Below are 17,152 nucleotides of genomic sequence, written 5' to 3'. Positions count from 1 at the left end.
AGTGATTTCCTGTGATGTATTAACACTATCCATTCATGAGTTTGAGGGACCCTAAATTCACCTAAATTAGACATGTAAATCACGTCCTTATTTGTGTCTAAGAATATTTATGTAATACTCTCATATGGTGGCATCTATATAGCTGGCAAAGTAAATTCTTTTATCTAAAATATCAAGATTAAGAAACTTGTTTAAGGAGAGCTGACTGTGGGGGGGGGGGGGGGGGGGGGATTCAATTCACAGCTTAGGTCTTCTGTTGACAATTGTAGCAAGAAAAGCAACAGTAACAGCATTTATCAGCATTTTCTAACCTTTTCAATCTGCAGAGTGGGCAGAATGAGCATGGGAAAGGGCACATATGGCCCAAAAGAAAAGCTAGAGAAGCGCTGAGACTTGCTAGAGGCTGGATGGACTGAAAGGAAGAGGTGGTGTGTGCTGCACAAAGCAGGGCCCATAGATTTGTGTCTTACGTACTGCCTGTTAATTCTAACACTCTGGGGCTTATACTGTGTGTAGAAAGAAGAGGCATATGCGACTCCATCCGATCTCAGAAAAGAATTTGTGCATATTTTGAGTCTGAATGTTGAGGAGAGTCCATATGCTGATCCAGCCCTGAGCATCAGGAAATGGTGACTTTTTTTTTTCCTGTGGCCCATCTGATAAGCCTGAATGCACACTAGTTGGGAAACACTGACATTTGTAACTCATGGGAGAATGGGCTATGTATACCCTGGAGGAAAGGAGAAACAGGGGTGATATGATACAGAAGTTCAAATATTTGAAAGCTATTAATCTGCAAACAAACCTTTTCCGGAGTCAGGAAGGCGGTAGAACTGGAGGACATGAAATGAGGTTGAAGGGGGGCAGACTCAAGAAAAATGTCAGGAAGTATTTTTTCACTGGGAGAGTGGTGGATACTTGGAATGCCCTCTCGCGGGAGGTTGTGGAGATGAAAACGGTAACGGAATTCAAAAATGCGTGGGATAAACATAAAGGAATCCTGTTCAAAAGGAATGGATCCTCAGAAGCTTAGCAGAGATTGGGTGGCAGCACTGGTGGTTGGGAGGCGGGGCTAGTATTGGGCACATTTCTACGGTCTGTGCCCTGAAAGTGGAAGATAAAAATCAAGGTCAGGTATACATATAAAGTAGCACATATGAGTTTATCTTGTTGGGCAGACTGGATGGGACCATACAGGTCTTTCTATGCTGTCATCTACTATCTTCGTATGTTCTTGCGTAATTGCAATAATTGACGGCCACTGAGAGCCCGTGTAATCTGTTGAAAGCCTTTCTGTTACTTTCTTTTCTAAATCCAAGCTCAGTGAGCTGCATCCTTGCCCAAGAAGGCTTAAAATCTTTGACCTTGAGGTAATGGCAGGTGAAGTGACTTGCTGAGGTCACAAGGAGTATTGGTACGAGAAGAGGAATTTGAACTTGCTACTCGAGCCAAACTTGCTTGCCCCTCCACTATCGATTGTATGTATTGTACACTTCTGTACTGTTGGAGTGGTGGTGTTTGCCTCCTAGAACATTGAGATTGAGGAGAGGCAGTTTATACATTGTAAATGAATCGTGCATAATCATTTTCCAAAATGAATTCTACAGTGTGTTTCTAAAAATAAAAATAATTTTTTTGCCTTCACATTTATCAGACCTGACACTTCAAAACTTTTTTCATGCTACAGGTATATAGACAGTTTGCCTGGAGTAATCCTCTCCATGTTGATATATTTCCTGGAATACGAAAGATGGAAGCCGAAGTGGTTAGAATGGCTTGCACACTGTTTAATGGAGGACCAGAATCATGTGGATCAGTAAGTAACCACACAGTAATTAAAAGCTCGGATTTTGCTGCTGTGTTTCCTAAATTTTTTTTATCATTGACATGACAAGATATGAGATTTTGTTACATTTTCTTTTGTCTGCAGCACTATGCTATCTGGGTAGCTTTCACAATGTGCTTTATGAATGTTCTTGTTTTGCGTGACCGTGGCTTACACACAGGTGAAAAGTGTAAATACCTACCCTTCATCTCTGAGTGAGAGGAAAGGATTAATTGATTTGCTTACTTTATTATTTTTGTCTATTAGATTGTAAGCTCTTTGAGCAGGGACTGTCTTTCTTCTATGTTTGTGCAGCGCTGCGTACGCTTTGTAGCGCTATATAAATGCTAAATAGTAGTAGTAGTAGATGAGCAGTTGGTGCGGATAAGAAGGCTGAAAGGGCTGTAGGATCTTATCAGCCGTCATTTTCTGTGCTGGCATGGTGGGTTAAGGATGCAGGGCTTGATATTCAGCTGGTGGCAGTAAGTGATTTTTAAGGCGCTGACTACTGCAGGCTGAATTTGACCTCGCTATTTAATCCCAGTCCTAACTCTGGCACTGAATATCTAAGTCTTTCCTCACTGCTGGAAGTTATCCAGATGCCAGCCGATGTTCAGTCCTGCTATCTGGAGAACTATCCAGGCAAATACTACTACTACTACTTAACATTTCTAGAGCGCTACTAGAGTTACGCAGCGCTGTACAAATTAACAAATAAGGACAAATGGTTTCTGAGGTCCTACTCGCTCAGTTATCTGGACCTCATTGAATATCGGTGTTGCTCAGATAACTTCTTGGTCCGCCCCAGCATTAACTGGAGACTGCTGCAGTGGTCAGAGCAGATATTCAGCAGCACTCTCGGGTTAAGTGCTGTTGAATATCAGCTCTAGGACCGGTCAGTGCTTTGAAACAGTTATCATTAACTAGTAAAAAAGGCCCGTTTCTGTCTGAAATGAAACAGGCGCTAGCAAGGTTTTGCGCAGAGTGTGTATGTTTGAGTGTCTGTGAGAGTGACTGTGTGAGAGTGAGAATGTGCAAGTGTGTGTGTGTGACAGAGAGTGGGTGTGAGTGAGAATGTGCAAGTGTGTGAGTGTGTCTGTGAGAGAGCGTGTGTGTATGTGAGAATGAGTGTGTGCGAGTGCGTATGTGAAACAGTGAGTGTCCTTCCCTGTCCCCCCTGTCAGGTGTCAGGACTGGGGGGACTGTGGACAGTCATGAAGGCAGCCCCTACCAAAATAATGAAAGCAAGACCATTTGTATAATAATCACTGCATTCCAGAGAACAAAATGGAGCAAGTTCCCACATGCTATCTTTTGCTTTCTGTATTCAGTAGCTGACAGGCTTGCTAGACTTACCTAAGTGGCTGCAGCTGCAATACACTGAAAAGAAAGCAAGGAAACCTATGAGACGTAGATACGGCCGTCCCCTTGGCTTCTGACGCTCTTCCCTTCTTCTATTTGACTTCCCTCTGATAGGTCCGTCATTCAGTGTTACGCTCCTCCCCTTTCCTGTTTCAGTTCCCTTTGATAGGTCAGAGCGGTGCAGCTGTAACACTCCTCCCTTCTCTGATAGGTCAGGGCGGGGCAGAGATGTAGTGTGCTTAAAAATGGTTCTCCGAAGGCAAGCAGGCCAATATTCTCACATATGGGTGACGTCACGTCGGCCCGGAGGACTTTCTAGTAAAGTCTTCATCAAGATTGAAAAACTGTCACTCGCCGCGCAGGCAGATGCACTGCGCATGCGTGCGTCCCTTTTCCCGCCCGCCGCGAGGACACATTCCTCAGTTTTTTCTTCTCCGCGTCAAAGAGGTGACACGGTGAGCTTTTGTCTTCGTCGTGTTGCTGTGCCCGGAGGTGAAGAAATTTCTACAAAAAGTATCCTTTTTTTAGTTTGTTCTTAGTATTTTTTTCGTTTATTAAGTTTTCTTTCTTTTAGCCTGCGATTTTATTTAATTCGCTCGTTCGGGTTTTTTCTTTTTTTGTGTCCTCTTGTTTCACGACACAATCGCGTCGTTTGATTTGGCAGGGGCTGTTTTTCCCGATATGTCATCGAAGACTCCCAGCGGCTTTAAGCCTTGTGCCCGCTGTCATCGGGCCATCTCCAGCACTGACCCACACTCATGGTGTTTACAGTGCCTTGGGCCGGACCACCGCTCGGAGGGCTGCAAATTGTGTCTCGCGATGAAAAAGCGGACACTGCTCTCTCGAGATGCCCAAAGGGATTTTTGGGCCCAGTGCCTCGGTGCCGTCCAAATCGGCGCCGGTGAAGTCGGTGCCGTCGAGAGCGATGCCGTCGAGGTCGACGTCGAAGGAAGCGTCGGCACCGGGAGACCGGGGACAGGCTGCCATTCGACCGATGCATGCTGGGAGCAGTGATGCATCGAGTGGGTCTCCGCCCGCCTCGGCGCCTCCTGCTTTGCAGACCCCCCCGGGACCGTCCTGCATCGGACCCGGCCCCAAAGAGGCATGTGGATTCCACGTCCTCTTCTCCGGTGCTGAGGAGTCTCGACGACGGGTGTCGGGCGAAGGCCAAGAGGCACCGTTGTTGTTCTCCTTTGTGTCACTGCACCGGGAGCTCCGGGTCATCGATACATTCGATACCCGAGAAGCGTCGGTGCCAAGAGGATCGCTCTCCCTCTATTACTGAGGTACCAACGCGTGGGGTCATTGGCAGCCGAGTCCCCACTCCCCACCCTCAGCAGACTTTGCCTCCAATGCCTCAACCGACCCCTCAGCATCTTCCGGCAGCAACTCTTGATGAGTGTATGCAGGCCCTTTTTCCTTTTTTCATGGAAATGATGCAGCAGTGGCAATCGGCACCGAGGTTGTCGGTGCCGACGGTACCGGTGTCAATGAGTTCAGAGGTACCGGTGTCGGAGGTATCGATGGTGCCGGATGCTTATGCATCAGGCCTTCAGCCCATGGTGAGGTCTGTTTCACCGGTGCCGCCTCCAGCGTTGGTGTCATTGACTTCCTGGGTCGGCTTTCCCAAAACATCGGTGCAGGAAGCTTCGCCGGAGTCTCAGGGACCGTCAACTTCTCGACATCATCTTCGAGGACGTCAAGCCTCTTCGTCGAGACGGGCTCAGATTCGGGCGGCTCTGTCTGAGCTTTTAGCCCCATCTGATAATACCTCATCAGAGGATGATGATGAAATGCATGGGGAGTTCTCTGGTGAGGACTCTCAAGGCATCCCATCTGAATCTACTCCCTCGCCCCAAAGACAGCTTTCTCCTCCCGAGAGCTTGTCTTTCTCCTCTTGTGTTCGGGAGATGTCTGAGGCCATCCCCTTCCCGGTGGAAATTGTGGATGAGCCCAGAGCTAAAATGCTTGAGGTTTTGGACTATCCATCTCCACCTACATCTTCTGCCACAGTTCCTTTCCATGAGACACTCAAGGAACTTATGTTGAGGAACTGGGAGAAGCCTTTTTCTTGTCCAACCGTCCCCAAAAAAGTTGAGTCTCAATACCGGATCCACGGGGAACCCAGTCTCATGCGGGCTCAATTGTCTCATGATTCAGCGGTGGTGGATTCCGCTCTCAGAAGAGCCAAGAGTTCTAGGAACTTCTCGGCGCCCCCGGGGCGGGAGTATAGAACTCTGGACTCTTTTGGGAGGAAGGCGTATCAGGCTGGTCTGCTCACGGCCAAAATCCAATCATACCAGCTCTACACAAGTATTCATTTACGGAACTCTGTGAGGCAACTTGAGAGTTTGGTAGACGCACTCCCACAGGAGAAAGCCGAACCCTTTCGCCAAGTGATCAGGCAGCAGAAGGCGTGTCGCAAGTTCCTGTCTAGGGGCGTTTTTGACACTTGTGATGTGGTATCTCGCTTTTCTGCCCAAGGTATAGCGATGCGCAGACTCTCATGGCTGCGTGCCTCTAACCTGGAGGAACGAACTCAGCAGAAGATAGCAGATATCCCATGCCAGGGGGATCACCTTTTTGGAGAGAAGGTGGAGGAGATGATTGATCATCTCTACCAGCGTGACAACGCTATGGATTCTCTCTCCCGCCGGGCGCCTTCTGCAACCATTTCCACCTCTAAGAAGTTTTTTAAGGGAAAAAGAAGTGCTCCTTAACGCTTCTAGGGGCTGCAAGTACACTTCTTATTCCCGTCAGCCGGTTCAGGCTCGACCCCAGCCCGCTCGCTCTCGTCAGCAGCGGGCACCGAAGCAGGCCCCTGCAGCTCCCCAGCAAAAACCAGGGACGGGTTTTTGACCGGCTCCAGCAGAGCATAGCCGAAATCAAAGTACCTGTGCCGGACGATCTACCGGTCGGGGGGAGGTTAAAATTTTTTCACCAAAGGTGGCCTCTCTTAACCTCCGATCAGTGGGTTCTCCAAATAGTCCGGTCCGGGTACACTCTCAATCTGATTTCCGAACCTCCAAATTGCCCACCAGGAGCTCAGTCTTTCAGCTCCTACCACAAGCAGGTACTTGCAGAGGAACTCTCCGCCCTTCTCAGCGCCAATGCGGTCGAGCCCGTTCCACCAGGGCAAGAAGGGCTGGGATTCTATTCCAGGTACTTCCTTGTGGAAAAGAAAACAGGGGGGATGCGTCCTATCCTAGACCTAAGGGCCCTGAACAAATATCTGGTCCGAGAAAAGTTCAGGATGCTTTCCCTGGGCACCCTTCTACCCATGATTCAGGAAAACGATTGGCTATGCTCTCTGGACTTGAAGGACGCCTACACCCACATATCGATACTTCCAGCTCACAGGAAGTATCTTCGATTTTGGCTGGGATCACAGCACTTTCAGTACTGTGTTTTGCCTTTTGGCTTGACGTCTGCTCCCAGGGTATTTACAAAGTGCCTGGCAGTTGTGGCAGCGTCGCTACGCAGACTGGGAGTGCATGTGTTCCCTTACCTGGACGATTGGCTGGTGAAGAACACTTCCCCGCAAGAAACTTTGCAGTCCATGCGGATGACTATTCAGGTGCTAGAGATGCTGGGGTTTGTCATCCATTATCCCAAGTCCCATCTCGTCCTAGCCCAGAAATTGGAATTCATAGGAGCTCTGTTGTGCACAAAGACAGCTTGTGCTTATCTTTCAGGACCCAGAGCGGACAAACTTCTGTCTCTGGCTTCCAGGGTGCAAGCGTCTCAACAGATCACAGCTCGGCAGATGTTGAGACTTCTGGGGCACATGGCCTCCACAGTTCATGTGACACTTATGGCACGTTTACACATGAGATCTGCTCAATGGACCCTAGCTTCCCAGTGGTTTCAAGCTACAGGGAATCTAGAGGATGTTATCCAGCTGTCCATCAATTTTCACAACTCCCTCAATTGGTGGACCATTCGATCCAATCAGGTCTTGGGACGCCCATTCCAAATTCCTCAGCCACAAAAAGTGCTGACGACGGATGCATCCCTCCTCGGGTGGGGAACGCATGTAGATGGGCTTCACACGCAGGGAGCTTGGTCTCTTCAGGAGAAGCATCTCCAGATCAATCTCCTGGAATTGAGAGCGATCTGGAACGCTCTAAAGGCTTTCAGAGATCGGCTATCCAACAAAATTGTTCTCATTCAGACAGACAATCAGGTTGAAATGTATTACACAAACAAGCAGGGGGGTACCGGATCTCGCCCTCTGTGTCAGGAGGCCGTGCAGATGTGGCTATGGGCCTGCCATCACAGGATGTTTCTCCAAGCCACTTATCTAGCCGGTGTAAACAACAGTCTGGCCGACAGGTTGAGCAGGATTATGCAGCCTCACGAGTGGTCCTTGAACATGACTATTGCCAAAAAGATTTTTCGACTCTGGGGCACTCCATCGATAGATCTTTTTGCTTCCCAGGACACTCACAAGGTTCCTCAATTCTGTTCCAGACTTCAGGCCCACGGCAGACTAGCATCGGATGCCTTCCTCCTTTATTGGGGGACAGGACTCCTGTAAGCGTATCCTCCCATCCCCTTAGTGGGGAAGACTTTACTGAAACTCAAGCAAGACCAGGGAACCATGATTCTGATAGCGCCCTTTTGGCCCCGTCAGATTTGGTTTCCCCTTCTTCTGGAACTTTCTTCAGAAGAGCCATGGAGATTGGACTGTTTTCCGACCCTCATTACCCAGAACGAGGGGGTGCTTCTGCATCCCAACCTCCGGTCTCTGGCTCTCACGGCCTGGATGTTGCGAGCGTAGAGGTTGCCTCTTTTGGTCTCCCTGAGGGTGTCTCCCGAGTCCTGTTTGCTTCCAGGAAAGATTCCACACATAGGTGTTATTCTTTTAAATGGAAGAGGTTTGCCGTCTGGTGTGACAGCAAGGCCCTAGATCCTTTCTCTTGTCCTGCACAGACCTTGCTTGAGTACCTTCTACACTTATCTGAGTCCGGTCTTAAAACCAACTCGGTCAAGGTTCATCTTAGCGCAATTAGTGCTTATCATTCACGTGTAGATGGTCTGCCTATCTCTGGACAGCCTTTAGTGATGCGTTTCATGAGAGGTTTGTTTTTGACAATGCCCCCTGTCAAACCTCCTCCAGTGCCATGAAATCTCAACGTCGTTCTCACCCAGCTGATGACAACTCCTTTCGAGCCACTGGATTCCTGCCATCTGAAGTACTTGACCTTAAAGGTCATTTTCTTGGTGGCGGTTACTTCAGCTCGTAGGGTCAGTGAGCTTCAGGCCCTGGTAGTTCATGCACCTTTCCTTGTCTTTCATCATGACAAGGTAGTTCTCCGCACGCACCCAAGGTTTTTACCGAAGGTGGTGTCGGAGTTCCATCTGAACCAGTCAATTGTCTTGCCAACATTTTTTCCCCCTCCTCACATGAGCCCGGGCAAAAGCAAGTTGCACACTTTGGACTGTAAAAGAGCACTAGCCTGTTACGTGGAGCGGACACGCCCCTTCAGACAGTCCGCCCAGTTGTTTATTTCTTTTAACCCCAATAAGAGGGGAGTTGCTGTCGGAAAACGCACCATTTCTAATTGGCTAGCAGATTGCATTTCCTTCTCTTATACCCAAGCTGGGCTGACTTTGGGCGGTCATGTCACGGCTCATAATGTTAGAGCCATGGCTGCGTCACTGGCTCATCTAAAGTCAGCCACCATAGAAGAGATTTGCAAAGCTGCGACGTGGTCTTCAATCCACACATTCACATCTCATTACTGCCTTCAGAAACATAGCCGACGCGACGGTCGGTTTGGGCAGTCGGTGCTGCAGAGTCTGTTTGGGGTTTAGAATCCAACTCCACCCCCCTAGGCCCATGTTTATTCTGTTCCAGGCTGCACTCTCAGTTAGTTGTGTTTTGTTTCAGGTCAATTTCAGTTATGTCCTCGCCGTTGCGAGGCCCAATTGACCACTCTTTGTTATGTTGAGTGAGCCTGGGGGCTAGGGATACCCATATGTGAGAATATTGGCCTGCTTGTCTTCGGAGAAAGAGTAGTTACTTACCTGTAACAGGTGTTCTCCGAAGACAGCAGGCAATATATTCTCACAACCCTCCCACCTCCCCTTTGGAGTTGTATTCCTCTATTTCTTTGAATTTAACTGAGGAATGTGTCCTCGCGGCGGGCGGGAAAAGGGACGCACGCATGCGCAGTGCATCCGCCCGTGCGGCGAGTGACATTTTTTCAATCTTGATGAAGACTTTACTAGAAAGTCCTCCGTGCCGACGTGACGTCACCCATATGTGAGAATATATTGCCTGCTGTCTTCGGAGAACACCTGTTACAGGTAAGTAACTACTCTTTACAGAGCTTCGAACATACGAACTGTAGAAGCCTCAGAGTGTGCTTTAGAACGTTGAGGGTGCTTTTTATGTGCAGATGGGGCGTGGCCTACGGCCCAGATGGGCGTGGCTGAGACTGAGGGTGAGTAGTCCGAATAGCCTAGCCTACCAGGAGGACAGGAGTTCAGGACAGATGGAGTGAGCTTCAGAACGTCTGAGGGGGGATTTTATTTATATAGATAATCATTCATTGTGCTCAAAATTCTTATGAGCCTCACTGTATTTTTATTTACTCAAGGAAGTAAAGAATAGATTTATTGTTATTTGTGTATCACTGTGACAAATTAGAAGTTTGCCCAGAACTAGCTCCGCCTCCCAACCATCAGCCCCACCTCCCAACCACCGGCTCTGCCACACAAATAACAATAAATATAACAAACCTTAATTACATACAGATTTTCCTTGCTGCAGATTTTTACTTGCTCTCCTTATTCCCCATTCAAGTTCCTATCCTACTATGTTACCCAGTCTCCATTATTCCAACCCTGTTGTAGATGATGCAGGTAAAGTCTGAATACTCCATCTAGACGACCTAGTAAGACTGTAGATGCAGATTTAGGAAGTATTTTTTCACGGAGAGAGTGGTGGATACTTGGAATGTCCTCCCGTGGGAGGTGGTGGAGATGAAAATGGTAACGGAATTCAAACATGCGTGGGATAAACATAAAGGAATCCTGTTCATAAGGAATGGATCCTCAGAAGCTTAGCTGAGATTGGGTGGCGGGGCTGGTGGTTGGGAGGCGGAGCTAGTGCTGGGTAAACTTCTGCGGTCTGTTCCCTGAAAATGGCAGATACAAATCAAGGTAAGGTATACACAAAAAGTAGCACATATGAGTTTATCTTGTTGGGCATACTGGATGGACCATGCAGGTCTTTTTCTGCCATCGTCTACAATATTACTATGTTACCTCGCCCCAGTAGAGGAGAGGTAATTAGGGAATATAAATTCTTAGTATAAGGTATTATTTATGCACTCTGGAATGTGTAGAATCTTATGCCCTTATGGATCCAAGCCCGTAAGCCCAAAAACATACCATCAAGTACTGACACAGAACCCAAAGATGATATAAAAATAGACTGCTTTTTTACATAGCAGCAAGAACAAAAGGAAAAGGCAAGAGTAATGGTATCTTGAAAATGGCTCAGAGCAAATGCACATAAAACTCAGGTAAGCCTCTAGTACAACCACTTATCTTACCCACTAGCACTACACAGCATTTACAAGACAACTATACAACTATACAACCCCTTCACTATCTCCTCAGACCCTTGCTGAATTCTTTCACAACAAGGTTCAAAAGATAAACCTTGCTTTCTCTACCTCACCAGCTCTCCCTCCACTAGTCCGTTCCCCTCTCTCTCCTTCCCCTCATTCCCTTTCCTCCTTTCCTGAAGTTACTATTGAGGAAACTACACTTCTCCTTTCTTCCTCAAAATGTACCACCTGTTCCTCTGATCCCATTCCCACCCACCTTCTTAATGCCATCTCTCCTACTCTTATTCCTTTTATCTGTCACATTCTCAACCTCTCACTTTCCACTGCGACTGTCCCTGCTGCCTTTAAACATGCTGTGGTCACACCTCTCCTTAAGAAGCCTTCACTTGACCCTACTTGTCCCTCTAATTACCGACCCATCTCCCTCCTTCCTTTTCTCTCCAAATTACTTGAGCGTGCTGTTCACCGCCGCTGCCTTGATTTTCTCTCCTCACATGCTATTCTTGACCCATTACAATCTGGTTTTCGCCCTCTCCACTCAACCGAAACTGCGCTTACTAAAGTCTCCAATGACCTATTACTGGCTAAATCCAGAGGTCAATATTCCATCCTCATTCTTCTTGATCTTTCCGCTGCTTTTGACACTGTCGATCACAGCATACTTCTCGATACCCTGTCCTCACTTGGATTCCAGGGCTCTGTCCTTTCCTGGTTCTCTTCCTACCTCTCCCTCCGCACCTTTAGTGTTCACTCTGGTGGATCCTCTTCTACTTCTATCCCTCTGCCTGTCGGCGTACCCCAGGGTTCTGTTCTTGGTCCCCTCCTCTTTTCTATCTACACTTCTTCCCTTGGTTCATTAATCTCATCCCATGGCTTTTCCTACCACCTCTATGCTGATGACTCCCAAATCTACCTTTCTACCCCTGATATCTCACCTTGCATCCAAACCAAAGTTTCAGCGTGCTTGTCTGACATTGCTGCCTGGATGTCTCAACGCCACCTGAAATTAAATATGACCAAAACCGAGCTTCTCATTTTCCCCCCCAAACCCACCTCCCCGCTCCCCCCGTTTTCTATTTCTGTTGATGGCTCTCTCATTCTCCCTGTCTCCTCAGCTCGAAACCTTGGGGTCATCTTTGACTCTTCTCTCTCCTTCTCTGCTCATATCCAGCAGACCGCCAAGACCTGTCGTTTCTTTCTTTACAACATCCGTAAAATCCGCCCCTTTCTTTCCGAGCACTCTACCAAAACCCTCATCCACACCCTTGTCACCTCTCGTTTAGACTACTGCAATCTGCTTCTTGCTGGCCTCCCACTTAGTCACCTCTCCCCTCTCCAGTCAGTTCAAAACTCTGCTGCCCGTCTCATCTTCCGCCAGGGTCGCTTTACTCATACTACCCCTCTCCTCAAGACCCTTCACTGGCTCCCTATCCGTTTTCGCATCCTGTTCAAACTTCTTCTACTAACCTATAAATGTACTCACTCTGCTGCTCCCCAGTATCTCTCCACACTCGTCCTTCCCTACACCCCTTCCCGTGCACTCCGCTCCATGGATAAATCCTTCTTATCTGTTCCCTTCTCCACTACTGCCAACTCCAGACTTCGCGCCTTCTGTCTCGCTGCACCCTACGCCTGGAATAAACTTCCTGAGCCCCTACGTCTTGCCCCATCCTTGGCCACCTTTAAATCTAGACTGAAAACCCACCTCTTTAACATTGCTTTTGACTCGTAACCACTTGTAACCACTCGCCTCCACCTACCCTCCTCTCTTCCTTCCCGTTCACATTAATTGATTTGATTTGCTTACTTTATTTATTTTTTGTCTATTAGATTGTAAGCTCTTTGAGCAGGGACTGTCTTTCTTCTATGTTTGTACAGCGCTGCGTATGCCTTGTAGCGCTATAGAAATGCTAAATAGTAGTAGTAGTAGTAGTAGGATGTAGATGGCACAAGATGACCAGCAGGTGGCAGAGTGTTCTTCAGACGAATCAGGCAGCGTAGGGTCTGCACTTCAGATCAAATGGAAAACAAGCAGCCTTTTGCCTTAGACATGAGCCTCTTTTATGCAGAGACCGAAGGCTGCAGCTGATTTAGTGACGTGAATCTTGTGCTTACTGTTGATGCACAGACCCCTACTGTTTATAACAACAACTTGGTCGATTTCAGATGTTATGATAGAAACCACAATCCTGTCCCACATGCATCATGTTGCAGGGTTACACTGACCAGGAGCTGTTTTCCAATAAATAATGTGCAGTTGTTCCAGACACTGCATCCGTCCAGCTGGCAGGGGAAACTCTGGCAGTCCCTGGCTCCTCTGACTCGAGGCCTGTAGTCTGTGTGGAAGGCTTTATCCCAACTTGTATTGGATGTAGGTTCTGACTTATGGTGCCATATAATGAAATAGTAGATAGTTGTGCCATGCAGTGCCACATATATAATGCCTTTTGCTCTTACAGTCCCCTTAGATCGTAAGCCCTCTGGGAAACCCAATTAGTAGCAACATTCCATGCTACCAATCCCAGGGTAATCAATGGCTTCTCCCATGTCCATCTCAATAGCAGACTATGGATTTTTTCTCTAGGAACTTGTCCAGGTCTTTTAAAAACCTAGCTATGTTGACCGCTGTTACCACATCCTCCAGCATCGAGTTCCAGAGCTTTCCTCCTATTTGTTTTAAAAGTATTTCCATATAATTTCATAGAGTATCCCTTGGTCATTGTACTTTCTGAAAGAGTGAAAAATTGATTCACTTTTACACGTTCTACACCACTGAGGATTTCATAGACCTCAGTCATATCAGGATTTCATAGACCTCAGTCATATCCCCCCTCAGCCATCTCTTTTCCAAGCTGAAGAGCCCTAACCTCTTTTTAGCCTTTCCTCATATGGGAGGAGTTCCATCCCCTTTATTGTTTGTCGCTCTTCTTTGAACCTTTTCTAATTATGCTATATTTTTTTTTGTTTGAAATACAGTGACTAGAATTATTCAAGGTGAAGTTGCACCATGGAGCAATACAGAGGCATCACAATATTTTGTACTTATTTTGTATCCCTGTTTGCTTTTTTGGCTGCTGCCACACACTGAGCATAAAATTTTAGCATATTGTGTAAATTGACACCTAGATCTTTTTCTTGAGTGCTCACTCCTAAGGTGGATTCTCAAGTTATTCTTCCCAGTGTTCTTCACTTTGCATTTGTACACATTAAATTTCATCTGCCATTTGGATGCTCAGTGTTTCAGTTTCCTAAGGTCTTCCTGCAATTTTTCACAATCCGCATGTGTTCTTACAACTTTAAATTTGCAGATGATACAAAACTATTCAATCACCTCACTTGTCATTTGGATTTCCAGATCATTTGTAAATATGTTAAATAGCACTGGTCCCAGTACAGATCCCTGTGGCACTCCACTATTCACCCTCCTCCATTGAGAAAAATGGCCATTTAACCTTACCCTCTGTGTTTTCTAATAACCAATTCCTCATCCACAGAAGGACATTGCCTCCTATCCCATGACTTTTTAATTTTCTCAGGAGTCTCTTATGAGGATCTTTGTCAAACGTTTTCTGAAAATCTAGATACACTACATCAACTGGCTCACCTTTATCCACATTTGTTTACGCCTTCAAAGAAATGAAGGAGATTGGTGAGGCAAGACTTCCCATGGCTGAACCCATCCCATGGCTGAACCCATGCTGACTCTGTCTCATTAAACCCTGTTTGTTTGTGTTCCGTAATTTTATTCTTTATAATTGTTGCCACTATTTTGCCCATCACTGAAGTCAGGGTTACCTGTCTGTAATTTTCCAGATCATCCCTGGAACCCTTTTTAAAAGATTGGTGTTACATTGGCCACCCTCCAATCTTCAGGTATTATGGACGAATTTAATGACAAGTTACAGATCACTAACAGCAGATCAGCAATTTCATGTTTGAGTTCCTTCAGTGCCCTGGGGTGATTTGCCACTCTTTTAACTTGTCAATTTGGCTCAGTACAATCTTCCAGGTTCACTGAGATTTCTTTCAGTTCCTCTGCATTGTTACCCAACTATTTCCGGTACAGACAGATCTCTTACATCTTTCGTAAAGACCAAGGCAATGAATTCAGTCTCTCCACTATGGCCTTATCCTCTCTGAGTGCCCCTTTTGCTCCTTCATGATCTAATGGTCCCACGGATTCCCTCACAGGCTTTCTGCTTCTGATGTACCTGAAAAAGGTGTTACTATGAGTTTTTGTTTTCACGGCAAGTTTTTCTTACATTCTCTTTGTCTCCTTATCAATAATTTGCATCTAACTTGACACTACTTATGTTGCTTCTTATTTGCTTCATTTGGATCCTTTTTCCTTTCTTTAAAGGATGCTCTTTTGGCTCTAATAGCCTCTTTAACTTCACCTTTTAACCATTCTGGCTCTCGTTTGCTTTTCTTTTCATCTTTGTTAATATGTGGAATATATGTAGTCTGGGCTTCCACAATGGTATTTTTAAACAACGTCCATGCCTGATTTAAAATCCTAACCTTTGCATCTGACCCTTATAGCATTTTTTTTTAAACAATTTTCCTCATTTTGTCATAGTTGCCCTTTTGAAAATTAAATTCTGCTACTGTAGATTTCTTTAGTGACTTCACTCCAGATATCAGCTCAAATTTGATAATGTTATGATCACTGTTTCCCAGCGAATCCAACACCTTTTCCTTTTGTACCATGCCCTGCATTCCACTAAGGACTAGATCTGAAATAGCTACCCCTCATGTTGGTTCTTGGACCAATTGCTCCAAGAAGCAGTCATCTATTACGTTTAGGAATTTTACCTTCCTAGCGTTCCCTGATGTAACGTTTATCCATTCAATATTGGGATAGTTGAAATCATCCATTATTTTACTATTGCCATTTTACCTCCCTGGCGTTCCCTGATGAAACATTTATCTAGTCAATATTGGGGTAGTTGAAATCATCCATTATTATTCTATTGCCCAATTAGCCAGCTCTCATAATTTCTGTAAACATTTCTTCATCTGTCCGTTCTGTCCTGGTGGATGGTAGTACGGCTTTACCATTATATAAGTACATAAGTATTGCCATACTGGGACAGACCAAAGGTCCATCAAGCACAGCATCCTATTTCCAATAGTGGCCAATGTAATGCTGCATGCCTTATGCTATTCTCAGGAAAGACAGAGACCAAAAGACAGGAAAAGGGAGATTTTATTACTCACTACAACAGGAGCTGGTATCTGTAGCAAACATTAGTAATTCACAAAACCTAACATCAGTAACCTTGGTAGTTGCAAAATAATTAGTCTGAAACGAACAAAAGAAAGAAGGAAAGATTCTTAGCTGCAAAGACCAAGTTCCATATCATCATGCTGATCAATCCATAGACTGGTGGGTTGTGTCCATCTACCAGCAGGTGGAGATAGAGAGCAATCCTTTTGCCTCCCTATATGTGGTCATGTGCTGCCGGAAACTCCTCAGTATGTTCTCTATCTCAGCAGGTGGTGGTCACACACAGCAGCAGCTCTGGCTAGGCCTCCAAGCCTAATTTTTAGGTTTTGTTGAGTGCCTGGGGTTGAGGGCTCTTCTTGAGCAAGTGCAAACCTGGTGGCGCCAGGTCCCTCCTTTTCTCCCCCCTCCCGCTGGCTCCGTTAAAAAAAAAAAAAAAAAAAAAAATTTTCAACGTCCTTAACGGCATTTATTTCGACGTTTATTTAAACGTTTATTGCAGCTACTCACTGGGACACCAGGTCGTTACAGCTCGGAGCGAGAAGCAGGTAATTTTTACCTTTTTATAGCGGGCAGGGGGTTCCCCGATTGATCTCCACGTGGCCTATGGCGTCGGAGGGCGAGGGCGCAAAGAATCGCTCCCCGGACCGCGTGTGCGCTTCTAGCGGGATGCGGGGGTTTTAAAGTCTGATTCACCCTTGTTGGGTGTCAGTTTGGAGGCCGGTCAGTGTCCCGGGTCTTCCTCCGGCGCGGCGGTTTTTCCCGCCATAAACGCCCATCCCCCGCTGTTCGCCTCCGCCATCTTGGCCGGCCACTCTGCTCGGACGGCTTCTTCTTGGGCCGCCCTTGAGCTGGGAGACGTTCATGCCATGGCCGCCCTTGATTTGGGCGACGGCAAAAAAGCGGCTAAAGTTAAGCGCCGTTCTTCCCGCGCGGCTCCTTCGCGGAGTGTCGCGCCGGACGCCATCTTGGATGCGCAGCATGATTCTCCCCCGCTCTTGCGAGCGCCGGTTGAGGGTGCGTCTAGGGCTGTGGCCCAGGCTGCTGAATTGCACAGTTTGGGGGGTTTCTCCCCCGAGTTTATTTTGCTGCTGCATCAGACCTTCCTTATGCAGAACGCTGCCCCTTCTCCCTTGCCCGATAAAGGGGTTG

General features: G+C 46.8%; 1 protein-coding gene across 1 annotated transcript in view; it reads left to right on the top strand.

Annotated features, from left to right (window-relative positions):
- Positions 1-17,152, top strand: part of SGPL1 (sphingosine-1-phosphate lyase 1) — a 332,112-nt gene that overhangs the window by 181,084 nt on the left and 133,876 nt on the right. The window contains exon 5 of the mRNA XM_030203525.1: positions 1,688-1,816. Within this exon, the coding sequence (XP_030059385.1) occupies positions 1,688-1,816 (129 nt within the window). The remainder of the gene's footprint in view (positions 1-1,687; positions 1,817-17,152) is intronic.

This window comes from Microcaecilia unicolor, chromosome 5 (assembly GCF_901765095.1).
Source record: "Microcaecilia unicolor chromosome 5, aMicUni1.1, whole genome shotgun sequence".
Classification (NCBI taxonomy): domain Eukaryota; kingdom Metazoa; phylum Chordata; class Amphibia; order Gymnophiona; family Siphonopidae; genus Microcaecilia; species Microcaecilia unicolor.
This window is presented reverse-complemented; position numbering and strand designations above follow the sequence as displayed.